Source organism: Cebidichthys violaceus, unplaced genomic scaffold (assembly GCF_023349555.1).
Source record: "Cebidichthys violaceus isolate CVI_PGR_0920_01 unplaced genomic scaffold, fCebVio1.0.p SCAF_5, whole genome shotgun sequence".
NCBI lineage: Eukaryota > Metazoa > Chordata > Actinopteri > Perciformes > Stichaeidae > Cebidichthys > Cebidichthys violaceus.
Window position 1 is genome coordinate 17,247,601 of NW_027176705.1, and position 16,609 is coordinate 17,264,209.

A 16,609-nucleotide genomic window follows, 5' to 3' on the forward strand; every position below is an offset into this window, starting at 1 on the left:
AGCAGGAGTTACAGGTTGAATTCAGTCCAGTTGTAATGTCCTTGTCGACTGTGTTCCAGGTCCATGCCCACCTCTGGCTGTCCAGCAGATGTGCGTCATCAACGTTATCTCAGCTGAATCCATGAAATGTGCCCGACATGTTCAGCACCCATATCATCCCGCAGGTAGAAGTCCTTGTTCAGGTTTGAAAATAGTCAGGATGTGAATAGAAGATTCTCAACAATAATTACAGCGCATTATCACAATCCTGCTCTTTTAATGATCACAGTTGCCACACAAAGCAGCCAACAGGAATACATCAGCCTTTGTGAGGCGCTGGAGCGAAGTGAAACAAAAGTGAAAAGGGGTGGAGCAAAGCCCCGAGTGTGCTTCATGTAAGAGACCTCCAGCACACGGTGGCGTTGTCCATATCAACACAAGCTTTCATCGAAAATACAAACAACAACCTCCTACTGTATTTAGCCTTCTGTTTGGTGATCATGGAGACTGTGTGTGTGTGTGTGTGTGTGTGTGCGTGCGTGTGTGTGTGTGAGAGCTCGCCAACAGCTTGCTTTGCTGGGGCTATGTGATCATACATGTCTGTTCACATGCGAGTTGCCGCGATGCATCGACTTAATTAACGTGAACGTGCTCGGAGTCATTCCTGCCCAAGGTGGAGAGAGGCTGTTACACACTCCTAGAAGATGTAGTCGAGACAAAACCCCAGTTCATTCGTCGTTCCTCGTGAGCCATTCCTCTCTCTCTCTCTCTCTCTCTCTCTCTCTCTCTCTCTCTCTCTCTCTCTCTCGATCTATATAGATATATATATATATATATATATATATATATATATATATATATATATATATATTGTTCCTTTTATGTTTTTCTTCAGGGAGCCGTGGTGGTCTGCACTGTGGAGCTGCAGCTGCTGACTTCTGGCTGCATTCGTTAGCTCCTGTGTTTCTACAAGCTCTGGCTTAACAACCCCCACACGGGCCTTCAGCCCTCATCTGTGTCTCTCCTCCCCCTGCCCTCTGTGCCGGGCTGCAAGGAGCGAAGCTCAGACGGTGTGTGTGTGTGTGTGTGTGTGTGTGTGTGTGTGTGTGGTCCCCCCCCCCCCACCCCCCTCCATGGGTGCACAGGGGGCACTGGGTGGGCAAAGAGAGGGGGGTTGTGGGTGCTCACAGAGTGAGTGGGGCCCATTTAAAAATAAATGTTTTTGCACAAATTTATCCTCGCAAACAAATGAAAACAAAAACTATTTTGGGTGATAACTATTGTGCACACGCCTTAATCCAGCACCCCTTAAAAATGTTCATACACGTTGCTGCAGCAGTGAGTTGATGTGCTCTCAGACCCCAAAGGCAAGTCCTTAAATTACTAACAAGCAGCCCCCCCCCCACACACACACACACACACACACACACACACACACACCACCATCATCATCATCACCAAAACAAATCCAGGAATGTAGCTGTGAAGGTACAGTTGTGACAAGCCTTCGACTGTTTTATTTGCGGTCTCTGAGGCATTTCGTGAACCTTAACATTACTCATGGTTGGCTGCAGCTCCTCGTGTGTCACAACAGTTTACAGTCCATCCTCTGTGGACGTTCGCTACGGCAACAAAAAAAAACAAAGCCCGCCTCATTTGTGAGGCTGGAAACCTCGAGACTGACATTCATTTTCACAAGAAAATGTTCTTCTCCTCAGTTTATCATTACTGTCGCACCGTGCGTGTCAACGAGGTCACGGTAACGAGGACACGGTAACGAGGACGCGGTAACGAGGACACGGTAACGAGGACGCGGTAACGAGGACACGGTAACGAGGACGCGGTAACGAGGACACGGTAACGAGGACGCGGTACGTCTATGTGGCTACAGAGTTCTGGTGGGTTTTCTTTTTAAATGCAGAAGACTGAGATTACGTTGGGTATTAAGTGTTATTCACACTCACGCAGTGAATGTTGCTCATGCAGCCTGCCACCCGGCCTGCTGCCGGCCTATAAAAAGTGACAACGAAACACCTACTTCTGAATGACAGCGAGCGTGACGAGCCGTCGGTGTCAGACTCTTTGCTGTGACTCACACAGCGAGGGATTCATCAAACCTCACATCATCTGCCAGGCCCCGGCCCGGCCCCGTCGGGAGACGAGATGCTTTCAAGCTGAACCAACAAAAACTTTGCGCACTAGCGTCTCCAAATGGCTATAAAAAGGATTTGAACTTCAAAACCCAGAAATCCTGAAAGATGATGTCAGTGAGCTGCAGTCTGGCTGTTCCTGTTAACCGACCCAAAGCAGCATGTGGCGCCTCATACCACAGGAAGGCATCAGTTGTGTTTCAGTGACACCTGACGCAATGATGGATGCGATGCCTTGGTCTATTTCTATTTCGCCAGTCACTGTAGATAGCACACGTGCTAGCTAGCTAGCACTATATAACATCACATGGAGAATGCAGCACTCTGAAATGCATCAAATCCACTTGTTACACTTCTTTGTTGCAGTTTAATGAGTCACAACGCTAGCATGTTCACACAGAGTACACACTACAACATGCCTCACACACACACACTGGCAAAGTCACACAGCTGAGAGAGGTCATCCAGGTCAACGAGAGAGCGGTCAGACTTCAACCAAAACCTTAAGTTATGGACTGAAACACTAAAATTACTTTAAAAATGCTAAAAAGCTCCAGCGACCTCTTAATCTTTAAAGCTGCTGAAGCCGAAATTCAGAGAGTACAATGTGATTGAGGGATTGCCTCCACACGGCTCTCAAAATGGCGATTAGAGGCTAATGGTGCACAGTTAACACAGTGCAATGAAAAAAGAAAACGGCCTCGGTGCCGACAAAGCTGTCGGAGTTTACCTGGGGGGGGAGGGATTTGGTGATTCTGGATTCTTCTCTGATGCTTTATTTGTGATTTTGTGTTGAAGTTGTTCCTGGTGCAGCTTGTTTGTTCCTCTCTTCTGCCATTTTCAGCACTTTTAAGACAGCGAGAAAGACAATGCAGGTTGGAAAGCTACTAGTGGAGAGGAATGGTATCACAATGGTGACTCCTAGGGGCCGCGGGGCCCTTCACCCTCTCTTTATTGGGATGTGTGTTGGCACGGTCCCCCCCCCCCCCCACCATCCCGCTGGGGGCCCCGGGGCTGGGGGAGGTGAAATGTCAGGAGCGAAATGCAAATTCATGCTGACAAGCGGCGCAGAAAACATGTTCTCTGCGACTCGGTGGAACCTTGATATTTCTCAAAGTCAAATGAACATGTCAGCCAACACTGCAGGGCAGCTATTGGGTTATTTAAAGAGGAGGATCAGAAAGCAGGCCGCTGTTACATCACAGGCAGCGGGGACTGTTTACGTGCAGCTCGGCGGACAAGGCTCGCCTTTTGTTGTGGTCGTTATCCTCCTCCTCCAGCCTCCCTCCGTCTGTGAGCCGTCGCCCACTCTCAGAGCGAGACACTACGAGGGCGGGCCGGTAGAGGAGACGCTTACTGGCTCGCATTAGTCCGTCATTACATCACTGCTGCGCTTTCATCTTCCACATGTGCTGAGGGGCTCGGCCCCCGCGTGTTATCCGCCTCCAGCACCGAGCTCCCTGATACTCTATGTGGCTCAGGGCTCGGGTTCTGATGAGCAGCAGGACACCATGGAGACCCAATAAGAACCTCAAACTGTATTCCTTTAGCCTGCTGTTGCTGTTGAATGCTGATGAATGGGAAATCGTGGCGGGAGGATGCACAATGACACCTAACCTTGCTTTGCTGGTGGCTCAGTGGGTGGTAATGTCAGTCTGTAGGTCAGTCCAACGCTTTGGTCCAGACGGAAATATCTTTAAAAAGTATTAGATAGATTACCACAAAACCTTGTTCAGACACTCATGGTCCCCAGAGGATGAATATGGGGAACATTGAGGATCCTCTGACGCTTCCTCTACCACCACCAGCAGGTAGTCAGTATGCCCAGTACTTCAGCTTATCACCAAATCCCTGCAAAGCGGATAGCATTCCCATCAACCTCAGAGGTACTTTTTGCTAATGGTGAACATGCTAAACATCAGCTTGTTAGCTTTGCTGTTGTGAGCATGTTATCATGCTGATGTTAGCATTTAGCTTAGAGGCAGGGTTGGTAATATTGTACAAATACATGTTTGTTGAAATTGTCATTACATCCTGACAACAACAAATGGCTCAAAATGCTCTGACAAAGGAAGTGAAGCAATGATTGGCAGCGCTACCTGCCTGTGCACTCACTGCTCGTCACGTATCCTTCCACAAGCTGCTAGCGTTCAGCGCTGAGCGCCAACAGTCGCCGTGTTCCTTGTCTACGTTCATGAAGATAATCATTAAGCGGTGGTTTTAGAGCTAGCTCCTTTTCATTGGAAAAGAGTTGGCAACCCTGGGCTGTGTTTGTTCAGTCGGATCATTTTTTAAAGGGGAGGATGTTGTCACAGCTAATATAATTACAACGACCCAATAAGATGCTTCATCTACGTGCGTGTGAACACTGTTTGAAGACAGACTGGCAATATGTAAACCTATCCTGTGAGGGGTTGAATTCAAAATGTATGTAGCAAATGCAAATGAGTTTTTTTTAATATAAAGTATGTCTGAATAAACCATGAGCTCATAATGCCTGCATCTAATTTATGTGTGAATATCTGTTCCTTCAGTACAGGCAGTCATGACGTCTGAGGTCGTCTCTTCTGTCTTGAAGCTTATGGGTCGTCGCTGCGCTGATGAGTTCACCAGGTCATGCCCTGACATGAACACATACACAGAGCTGAGAATCACAACCTCCAAATGTGACGTTAAAGACGTCGACATTTATGCGGCACGCCCAACTGATGCTGCATCGGAGGAAATAGAGCGTGCGGCAGAATACACCCTGAATGCTGCATATGGTGAACAAAGGAGGGATTCAGGCTGCTCAAACCTCCAACGCCACGAAACTGCAGAGACACAGCAACAAGGGCGTGAATGCAAAAAGTGGCACTCATGTGTGAAAGGCTGACATCACGCAAAGATAAACGTCCCCCAAATAGAAGCTAATTGCAAACAGGAAACTGCATATTTTTAGGCCGTGTTGGGCAAAGTGGCGAGCCCGAGACAGGAAAAGGCCCGTTGATGCGCCCGAGTGATGTGTCCGTGTGAAAGCATCCCGTCACCGAGGACATGTGCACATTTGACACAGCCGGCCGCACACTGGCCTGATAATGTCAATATCATTTCCGTCATCTCCTGTCAGCCCCGCTCCTGAAACGAGCAGGAAATGGAGGCTTAACTCCGACGCCGACTCCACGTACAAACAAACGGTGTCAGTGACTCAGGGGAACCCAGACTTTCTCCCCCTGCAAGACTCTCCGAGCGGCCTTCAAAGGAACCGTTCAACTCTTATTTATCTTTTTGGAAAAAAAACCACAAGATCGATAGCACTCCTGTGTTCGTAGGGCAAACTATGGCGCTACGGCGAGCAGCCCGTTAGCTTAGCTTAGCATACATTGCTCTAAACCATTTACCCTGCTTTTCTTTCTTGCTGAACAGGTATAAAACCTCCATCAAAGAGTAGATGGAAGGTCTGATGAAATATGATTAAATTACACATCCAAAATGGATGTGAACAATGTTCATTGGATTCACACATTGGTGTTAAAAGCCAGAGAAGCCGGGGGATGTGTTGAAATGACTCCCTTCTGTTACCATGCACTGCAGCCTGCAGCTGTTTCACTGTAACTGACTTCTGCAGCGCAAATAAAAAAGCTGAGTTGTGTTGCAAAAAAAATTGATGCTTGGGGGGGGGGGGGGGGGGAATAAAAGTAAAATGAAAACAGTGATGGTGGGCACTGTGTCAAGGCCGAGTGATCCGGGGCCAGAGATGTGCGTCTTCCCGGTGAGTCGTGCGTCTTCCAGAAATCTGCCATGCGGTAACCAAGCAACGGCACACGAAGCCGAGGCCTCTCCGCCTCACCCTCATTCTGTCACGCATGTAAATCTGTTAGGTCCAGGGCGACGACGCACATGCTAACTCCACAAAAAGACACGTGCAGCCCTCAGCATTCCCCCCCCCCACCACTAAAATATGGTGTTGGCGTAATCAGATTAAATTCAGGAGCTAATTTGTTGCCGTCGAGTGTGCGCCTCAGTAGCACAGATCCATAACTTATCGAAAGCTGATTAACGCACCACCCCTCCTGCTTGTGCTACTCAGAACGCCGAGCTGTGCGCTTGTCAGGATTGCTTAAGCGTGAACGGACGGCCGAGGCATCGTGACGCGAGAGCAGCTCGTCAACGCTCACTCCCGTCACCACGAGCTCTCCTCACGGCGATACCTCCAGCTGGGCGTTACATCTTTAAATGCGTCGTAATATCACAGGGGTTACTGTGCTGCGGCTGTCTAAATGAAGGATGTGCCGACATGCAGGCCGGTTGTCCAGAGAGCATGACAGGGTTGAGTCTCCACGGGGACCGCTGGGTCCAGGCACCGAAGGCCATTTCAGGATGGAGCCGCTATAAAAGGGCATTTTTGCAAGTCAAGAAAGTTGCAGGTTGTCTTACTACATCTCTCGTCTCCCACAATGTTAGCTTAGCCATGTTCCACGCACAACTGTATCGTCATCTCACCCGGTGAGTCTCATCCAGCTACTCTTTTTATCAGTGTGAGTACATCCTGGTACAAAGAGGCAAAGGTGAACCACCACAGGACCGTATGTCGGGAAAAAATGTATGCGATAATCAACAGCGAGAGACAAATATTCTTTTGATCTGTGATATGTGTGTCTGTTTAAAAAATATTTTTTCAAGAAAGTCTAATTTCGTCATAAAACCGGTCGTCGTGACTTCTTCACCCATTGGTTGGTGGACTGCCTTTGTGAAGCTTCGACTTCGGCGTTCTGGCCCTCACCATCTTGGAATACGGCCGTCGCCATGTTTTTTTTGCAACCGATGAACGGAAAGTACCATATTTGGAATGCGGAGGGACTGACGTAGAGACGCTGTACAGGTTCTGGTAGCAGCAGAGACCTGTCAATCAGCGTGTAGCCCCGCCCCTAAAGCATCCCCTGCTTTCTGGTGTGTTTGACTCTAAATGGATCATAATGTACTAAATGAACATCATGCTGTATTGAAGAAGACTGTAAACTAGAGATTGAGACCATAAACTCATGTTCACAATGTTTACTGAGGGAATAAATCAAGAGAGAAGTAGAATCATTTTAGACTAGACTTCTATACAACCAGAGGAGTCGCCCCCTGGTGGACACTAGAGAGAAGTAGAGTCATTTTAGACTAGACTTCTATACAACCAGAGGAGTCGCCCCCTGGTGGACACTAGAGAGAATGCAGTGACGTCTCTACCCGGATGAACTCACGGACATCGGGTTTTATGATTTCTTTGGACTCCCAAGTTGAGAAAAAGAGTCGCTGGAGGAGATAGCGTCACATTTGTGCGTCACTTTGGTAACGCCCATGTTGGTGTTGATGTGCGACCATGTAGTTCAGTTTCTCTCTCTCTCTCTCTCTCTCTCTCTCTCTCTCTCTCTCTCTCTCTCTCTCTCTCTCTCTCACACACACACACACACACACACACACACACACACACACACACACACACACACACACACACACACACACACACACACACACACACACACACTTTCTTGACTAGCAAAATTATCTTTTAAATTGACAAACATGTGTAATTCAACAATTCAAACTCCATCACTTACTGTGCATGGTTCTCCTGTAACGAGGTCTCATGAGGGACACCGGGAAGGACGTGACTTCGCCTCTATGTTGAACAGTGACGTGCGGTGAGGCTCGTGTCTGGTGAGGCACTCTGAGTCAGATTTACAAATACATGAACCCAATAGAGAAGCTTAAATCACCATTCAACTGGCAGCTTGCACACTGACTACTGGTTGTTTTACATATTTCATATCAGTATTATTTACACACACATAGTAAGGTACATGTTTGATTCCACCGGGAGCGTTTCACAAGCGTAGCGCTCGCGGGCACCACCCGCGAAAACCGTGAGATTCCTCGATAATCTGTGTAACAACCCCGGATGTATAAAGAGAACAACGAACACATAAAAGGTTACTTTACCTGTCCGACGATGAACTGATGTTGATTTGGTCACATTTCACTGTTTTGAGACATTTTTAAGCTTAGATATAGAATCTTACATTGTTGTGGTCAAAGCAAAATATAAGAAGAAGAGAAGTGTAGAAGAAGAGCAACGACAGAACAAGCATAAACCCGACCCGTGGGCTCTCGCTCGCCCCCTTCAGTGAGGCAGAGGTACTGTTTGCCTCTCTGTGCTTCTTCACTGAGGTTTAATGTCAGATCAACACTAAACATGTTCTACACAGACGTGAAGTACATTATTCTATGTAAAGAAAGGACATCTAATAAAAGAGTCTACAGATATTACAGTGGGGACAAACAATGAGACAGAAAAAGACTCAACAGTTAGTGAGGATTCACAGTGAGGAGAGGAACAGCTGGTCACTGTCTCACCTCACTGTCTCCTCTGTTTGAACAGGACATGACCTCATTCAGAGGTTCTGATTATAAAAATGATTGAAATGATTGGAATCATACAGAAACTACATTTATAGCACAGATCAGTAGAGAAATCTTAATTTTATTTTAGCATCATTTGGCTCTGCCTCCCCTGACCGCACGTCCCTGATGTTGAATGTATACTGTAAGCAGCAGTTTGTACTTCGTAAGGACACAAAGGGCAGCTCTGTACTAAAACTCTTTTAATCAGATATTGAAGCTCTGTGTTGCTCTTTTTTCAGCTCCCTTTGAGGACTCAGACTGTATAAAGCCTCCCGGCGGTGACGTCTGGAAGTCAGGCGACATACAAAAATGTTCCCCGAACCGGATAATGAGCTTTCTTTTTTCTTTTTTTTCTACCAGTGAGGAGACAAACTGAGGGAGGGAGGGAGGGGACCTCTGCAGCAGGCCCCGTCTCGTGCTGCCGGAGCAGGGCGGTTAAACCGGAGCGGGCGTGATGCGTCCTGACAGCGGCACAGTCTTGGCCACGAGCACAAACTGCCTCGCTTACGTAACCGGCCCATTGTTACCGCCCACGTCGCTGTCGTTAAAAATCCATAGGATTCACATCAAAGTCTACGAGACGAGTTTTGAATGAGCGGAAGCAGAAGATTAATCCGGTAAACTGGTCTCCTCTCATCCCAGTCTGTAGATGACGCTGGAGGAGGAGAGCGGAGCTGAACCCAGCTGACACAACACCACACACACTCCTTCACACCTTTAAGCCTCCGCTGACACGTCACCACCTGTTCGTGGCACTTCCGCGATGAAAAGATGATCACTGGAGGACTTTATTAATAGCTCGTGAAGAGATTGGGCCTTTTTTTAGAACAGATGCGAGACACACTTCTTTGTGTTATTATAGAGCATCAGTTCACAGCCGCTTTGTCTCGTGACCCCTCTTCACAGGCTGATCACGCAGCGCCGAGTAGTTTAAAACCAAAGGACTATTTTCTCTGTTCGCGTTGTTTGACGCGATTCAAGGAGACAGGGACGCTGAAACACCAGTCTGCGTTTTAGGAAGAAGACAAAACCTGTTGTAGTGACGACACCAGCCACCTGGATGCCACTTTGAGCAAGGCATTCATCTTAATACAACACTCACATGAACACTGAATTAGTTCTGGGTTTAATCATTCCTCCTGTTCATCATGAAACCCTTTCATAGTGTTCTTAAGATCTCCATTTTGGATCCTGGATGGGCCAGGCCCTCTTTATCAACTGTTACTATTGCGACTATTCAACGTCCCGCTGTTGGACATGTCCACCGAGGACTCCCGGGGTCATTTTAAACACCCAACACATCAAACCCTGAGACGGTGTGTCCTCCGCTCTTCACACACACACACACACACACACACACACACACACACACACACACACACACACACACACACACACACACACACACACACACACGCTGATACAATGATGCAGGTGTCTCCACGCTGTTCAGATGGAATGATTTATTCATAATCATGGTAGCATAATAAAACAATGAACATTGAAAGCACTGACAGTTGAACCCAAGGCCTCTCACACACAGCATGCACCACCCCGACCCCAGCGTTCACAGAGACACTGAACGTTCCTTACGCCAAGAGAAAGTCCTCCTTTTGTTTTTTTGTATTCTCCGCCCTAGTCAGTTTTTTCCTTGTTCGTGTTTTTTTTTTTTTTTTTTTTTAATCCTTTAAATATATTTTGATATAAAAACGAGCCCACGTATGATGAATCAACAATGTTTGTGAAGTGCCCCCCCCCCTCCTCCTCAGTCCTCCAGACTGTATAGTTAGAGGACAGACATGATACTGGCCCCCGACAGCTTCTCTCTTCCTGTTCACGCTCTCTTCATGGACACGTGGTACAAAGAAAACTAACTCCCAGTCTGATAGGGTGATGATGATGGAGGTGCAGGAGATGGCACTAAAATAAAAAAAAACGGTTTGATAACCTCCCTGAAAAAAAATGAAAGCAATAAAAAAAGATCTCTTAAAAAAAAGCAATAAAAAGAACAACAGTCCAGTTGAAAGACGTGCTGGAGGGAAGTGTGGAGCTCTGTAGACTGGAGGCACTTTAGCACAGAGCGAAGGCCCCACGCCTGACACCACGCCGAGGGGAGAGGGGGAGAGAGGGAGAGAGGGAAGGATGGAATGACAAGAGAGCTGGGCTGAATTCATGCAGAGCAACAAGGCGATGCAGAGATCCAGGAATGATGGGGGGGGGGGGGGGGGGGGGGGGGGGAGCACCTGACAAACATGGAGGAAAAAGGGCCAGCCTCCCCTCCAGTTAATGCCATGTTGAGGAGAGGAGGAGGAGGAGGAGGAGGAGGGGAAAGAAATAAGAGCAAAAAAGGGATCTTCGAGGTGGAGGAGGAAGAGAAAGAAAGAGAGAAAGAAAGAGAGAGAGAGAGAGAGAGAGAGAGAGAGAGAGAGAGCTGCAGTGGGAGTTGAGTGAGGAAGGAGCAGTGGCCCGTTGAGAGGAGAGGAAACAGTCTGGCAAAAGCTTTACAACACAAACAGGAAAACGGTCCATGTGTGGAGGCAGAGGGCGGCCGGCGGGAACGCCTTAGGTCAGGTGAGGGGAGGGAGGGGGCCACAGTATGGCAGTCCCACAGGTCAGAGGGCTGGGCAGGCAGGAGGAAGATGCTGTGGTCCCTCTTCTTCTTCTTTCCCTCCTCCTCCTCCTACCACCACTGTGTCTCATCCTCCCCCCCTTCCCTCCCTGTGCCTCCTCTTCACAGGTAGAGCTCCTTGGCTCTGATATGCTGCAGCTTGTCCCTCAGCATGCGGAAGGAGGGCCGCACGACAGAGTCCAGGGTCCAGCACTGCTTCATCAGGTCGTACACCACGGGCGGGCAGCCGTCCGGGGCGTCCATCTTGTATCCCTTCTCCACCCGGGGCACCACCTCTTTCAGCGGCTGAGAGACGAGGAGGGGGGGGAGAGAGTGTTGAGCATGTTGACTGATAGCAGCTGCGCCGTGGCATCCCAACAAAAAGGTTCATCTTCCCAACGGAAAATGACTAAATATTAAATATTGAAATGCAACAGTGCACACATCGTGTCACATTTTGATCACCTGCTCCAGTAGGTCTAATGGCACAAATATTTTGAGGTCACTTCACTAATCCTGTGCGCACACACACACACACACACACACACACACACACACACACACACACACACACACACACACACACACACACACACACACACACACACACACACACACACACACACACACACACACACACACACACACACACACACACACACACACACACACACACACACACACACACACACAATGAAGCCTGCCATCTGCTGGTGTGCCTCGGACCTCGGCGAGCCAGACCAATGTGGTGTTCAGGGACTTACAATTCTAGGGTAAGGCACGCGCCCGAAAGAGTAGATCTCCCAAAGCAGGATTCCATAACTCCAAACGTCTGACTTGGTGGAAAACCTCTGTCGGACAAAAAAAAAAGGGGGAGGAGCGTTAATTTACACATCAGACAAATGCATTCAGGTATTTTCTGCTTCCTCTAGCCATACAAAAAGCTCTTGCCTTGTTTGTTTTGGTGCTATTTCAAGAGGTCAAGTGAGGAAACATGAATAGCGTGACAACAAACACAGACGTAACAACAAAATGTGCTCAGCGAGTTGGAATTCCACGTCAGCGTAGGCTCCAAAGAGCATGTGCACATGCAGATTTGAAAGATTAAAGGAAGAAAATGAAGGAAGTTAAACTACTGCTGCTATCAAACAGAGTGCCAGGAGTAACATTTTAGCACTTTGAATGTGTCGACTTTGGCACCACATTAAAAGAATGGTCCTACTTTAACTCTCTCTAATGCTGGTACTAGATGAAAACAAATGCAGAGAAAGTCACGGCGCATCAGCCCCGGTCCGCCCCCTCGTCTCCTCTCACCTTCTCTCGTATTGCCTCGGGGGAGGTCCACTTGACGGGCAGCTTGCCCGTGTCCTGTATGGAGGACGCCTCCTTGGTGAGGCCAAAGTCGCTGACTTTGGCGATGTTGTCGTCAGACACCAGCACGTTGCGGGCCGCCAGGTCTCTGTGGACGAAGTTGTTGGCCTCCAGGTACTCCATGGCTTCGCACACGTCACTGGGCAACACAGCGAGACAGGAGACAGGAGACATGAGACATGACGGCTGAGACGACGGCAAACCCACAGGTGTGCGTGCGCCCTCCCTTAATCTATGTGGACATTTCTGTGGCCCAGCCAGACACATCAAATGACAAATGCAGCTCAAATATAATTAGAATCAGAATGATTTTCCTCCTTTGCTTGTTTCGTGTTGCCGCCATGAAAGTCTAATCCCTGCACATGTCTGACAAGGATCCAGTCAAGGGACACGCGGCTCACGCTGAACATGAATCATGGAATACTTCCTCGTGGACGCATGGTTTTACGCCCGTGTCGCAGTCATTTTGAGGTGTCCCGGGTTACAGCGTCGGCTAAATGACTGTTAAATAAAAATAAATAAATAAAGACTTTGAAGCACTTGACTCGCAGATAAAGCGGCCACTTATCAAGGCGAACACCCTGCGCGATGGCTGCTCGGATAAACAAAGGCTTCTTTTGTGTGAGCGTGACAACGTTCTCTTGAAGCTCCATTCAGATCCCGACAGCTAAAGAGCAGCAGTTTAACTCTCGACCCCCCGAGCTGTGCCGATTAAACGTGCGTCTGTTGTACAGATGTAAGGAGAACTTGAAGAGAGGTGAAGAGGACTCACAGCGAGAACTTGAGTAAGCAGTCTCCGCCGAGCACGGTCCGTCCTCTGGAGCGCAGGTAGTCCACTAGGCTGCCCTGTGACAGAGGAGAGGAGGTTTTCAGTGAGGGGGGGGGTTATTCACTCTATTAATAGTTTATTTAGTGGATTAATAATAACAGCTTAAAATGTGCTAATCTCTATTTTAGGTTCCATATACGACATAGAAAGGAATAGTTCCACATTTTGGCGGCGAGTTAGATGACAAGATTGCTACTACTCTCATATCTGTACAGGAAATATGAGGCTACCGCATTAGCTTAGCATAAAGACTTGAACCAGGGGGGTGAAAACAGTCAGTGTGGCTGTGAAAAAAATCCACAAAGTATCTCAGATGCTCACTAATTAAATCAACGTATGTCCCTTGTTTAATCCACACGTTACGTCGTGTACTGCTCGGGCGCCAAACTGCTTCTCGTCAGGGAGCAGTTGCCAGAGGGAACTCCGGGACGCCGCTGCTCCCAGCCAAGAAACGTCCGCGAACATAATCCCCCGTAAAACGGCCTCCGCTTTTGTAGAGATTAAACAAACCGCATACTGTATCATTATGTTATTAACATGAAAAGACTCGTGCGACAAACCTTGGCCATGTACTCCGTGACGATGTAGAGACTGCCCCTCTCCTCCACTATTACGCCTAGCAACTGCACCAGGTTGTTGTGCCTCAGTTGCCTGAGATCAGAAGCAGAAAACATGTGATGGGAATAATAAAAAAAAAAAGAAAACGGTGATAGAAAACAACTTTTTGCTATCGAGGGATCTTACGTCATGACGGAGGCCTCGGCGATGAAAGCCTGCGCCGTGGCGTCATTTTTGATGCACTTGACCGCCACCTTGTTCCCTCGGTAGTCTCCTACCATCACATCTGACGAGGACACAGTCGGGGAACACGTTTCAGTACAATACGAGAGGCGGCCGAGGCCTCGCATGTAGGAAATGAGATGATGCAGAAATCCTCACCTCCAAACTCCCCTTTGCCAATGGTCTGCAGGAGCTTCAGCTCCTTCCTGTTCAAGGCCCAGCCACCTGCCAAGAGAGGACAGACAACACTTAGACTAATAGCATTACTGTGAAAAACAAGAGAAACTCTATATATTCACGAAGGACTTTCAAATACATCTTGTAGTCAGAGTAAGAGTTCTACTCTCTGAATGACGTGTCCATTATTTGGGAGGAGAAATGTTGATTAATCCGAACAGTTAGCGTTACAGAGTTAGCGGGTCACAAGGGTCCATGGTGAGGAACCAAAGAAAGCCAGAGGAAGACTTCATCCCCAGACACACCAGGATTAATCCCCCTCTGTCGATTAATGCTATTAGGACCCGCTGTGTGCTTGGGAGGTTATCGTGACAGTATGCAAACACAACAATGCCAGCGGTCCCTGGGGGTGAGGTGGGTGGGGGGGGGGTTAATGAGCTCAGTGTGTCCTTACTCCTGGAGAACTCGTCTTGTGCTGCCACCGTCCCCTCCATCAACTTGGGTTTGATCAGCCGGGTGCAAAGGCCATCGGCGTCTTTGGTGTAGTGCTGGGGACAGACGAGAGACAATTACATGCATTGTTGTTTTTCAATACAGGAGAACAAAAGTCAGTGTGTGAAGGTTGGACATCACGATACAAATCCAGGTTGTCCTTTTCATCGTTTGACTTTTTACAAATCTGATGTCTGCAGATCATACTGCGATAGTTCACGCTCACTCTGTCGTCTCATTGAATGATTGAGGACCGACGTTGAAAGATTAGATCTGTGGTGGATCTGTAGACAAGCTTTTGAAGATTCAGGCAAGAGTTGCTGTGCAGAAGCTCAGTCGACATCCTGCGTACGGGGATATCAAAGAGACACAGCATGAGAAAACCTTTATCAACGGTGAAGAGGAGGACGGCTGTCTTGAGGAGACTCCCGCCACAAAAGATGGAACGAAATAGAAGGAGATGAGCGGAGGTGCCGCTTATAGGAGCACTGTGCTCCTCAAATCAGCTCCAGCTCCACGGCGTAATCAAAGTAGCCAAGGTCTTTCTTCTATCGTCGTTCTTTCAGTCCGACACTCGTCTCATACGCAAACATAATTGGAATAAACGCAGATCACTGAAACCCAAAGCAACCGTATTGCAATCATTCACCGATCGAGGCGACAGGATCGCTCTCTGGAACTGAATGGACCTCTGATGAAGATTGACGGTATGCATGAGGCGTCTTCAGAGGAGCTGTGAAGGCCTTTTGTGGGAACCAGCAGCAGGAGGAGGATGAGAAGCGTGTGGGCGTGAGAGAGGTCAATGCATCGGATCTTTTACCCCCCTTCAATATCTGCTCATTGTCCTGAAGTCAGGTTAGACGTTGTGACCTTGTGAAGGCAGACGCCACGTTTCGGACGTGAGGGAGAAAAAGCAGCAGATGTGAGAATAAAAGGAAGAAGAAGAAAAACACGGGTCATCAAGCCTGTGTGTGACCACTACGCTAGCAAATCAATGAAGAGAGAAGACGCTTCCCCACCCTCAACAGAACAAATGCTCTGGGTTAATGTTATACAACTGCAGCATGCCGAATTGATCACAGAGCGTAAGTCGCTGTGTCGACCACCAGGGGGCAGCATGGTGAAGGAAGGGGGGGGTCAGCTCCACTACATTGTTCAGCACAGAGACTCGAATAACAACACACATATACTCCATTACACAGATGTAGATTCAACACTTTTAGACGACTCAGAATGTTGCATAACAAGCAGCGCTTGTTTCCTTCAAATTCACTTACTTAATGAGTGAAAATGTGTTTTTAGTACACCATATGTAACTGAAGCAGAAGGGTGTAATCACAGAGTAAAAATACTAAATGAGGATTGTAGTTGAGAAAAACGTTCCCCCCATGCTGTCACACCCTTTTAAATAACACACGGAGCCATGTTTCACTCATGTGACTCATAATGACACTGTGGCTGCTGTGATTGACAGGGAGGAGGCCCGGGTGTGTCAGCGTATATATAAATGTAGATGTATGCGACGCCTGCTGCGACGGGCCAATGAGAGCGAGCCGGATAAACACACAAGAATGCGAGGCATCCTCTCACAGCCTGTTATGGAGAGAAAGGAGAAGGCACAGGGGAATGCAGACGAGAGAGGATCAAGATGTAGTGAGAGAGAGAGAGAGAGAGAGAGAGAGAGAGAAACTGAGGGCGGGCGAGGCGGGGGAAGAGGTTGAGGTGGATAACAAAGAGAGGAGGAGAGGAAGCAATATGCCAGGTATACACAAGGGAGGTGGAGGAAGGGAGTGG

The 16,609-nt window shown here is 48.2% G+C and overlaps 1 protein-coding gene across 1 annotated transcript in view; it reads right to left on the bottom strand.

Annotated features, from left to right (window-relative positions):
• Positions 1 to 10,006: 10,006 nt before the first annotated feature.
• Positions 10,007 to 16,609, bottom strand: part of LOC137887391 (tyrosine-protein kinase CSK) — a 36,492-nt gene continuing 29,889 nt past the window's right edge. The window contains exons 6-13 of the mRNA XM_068730342.1: positions 14,778 to 14,871; positions 14,306 to 14,371; positions 14,111 to 14,210; positions 13,927 to 14,017; positions 13,310 to 13,383; positions 12,481 to 12,676; positions 11,931 to 12,017; positions 10,007 to 11,472 (exon numbers count right to left, since the gene is read on the bottom strand). Coding sequence (XP_068586443.1) covers positions 11,290 to 11,472; positions 11,931 to 12,017; positions 12,481 to 12,676; positions 13,310 to 13,383; positions 13,927 to 14,017; positions 14,111 to 14,210; positions 14,306 to 14,371; positions 14,778 to 14,871 — 891 coding nt within the window. The 3' untranslated portion in view covers positions 10,007 to 11,289. The remainder of the gene's footprint in view (positions 11,473 to 11,930; positions 12,018 to 12,480; positions 12,677 to 13,309; positions 13,384 to 13,926; positions 14,018 to 14,110; positions 14,211 to 14,305; positions 14,372 to 14,777; positions 14,872 to 16,609) is intronic.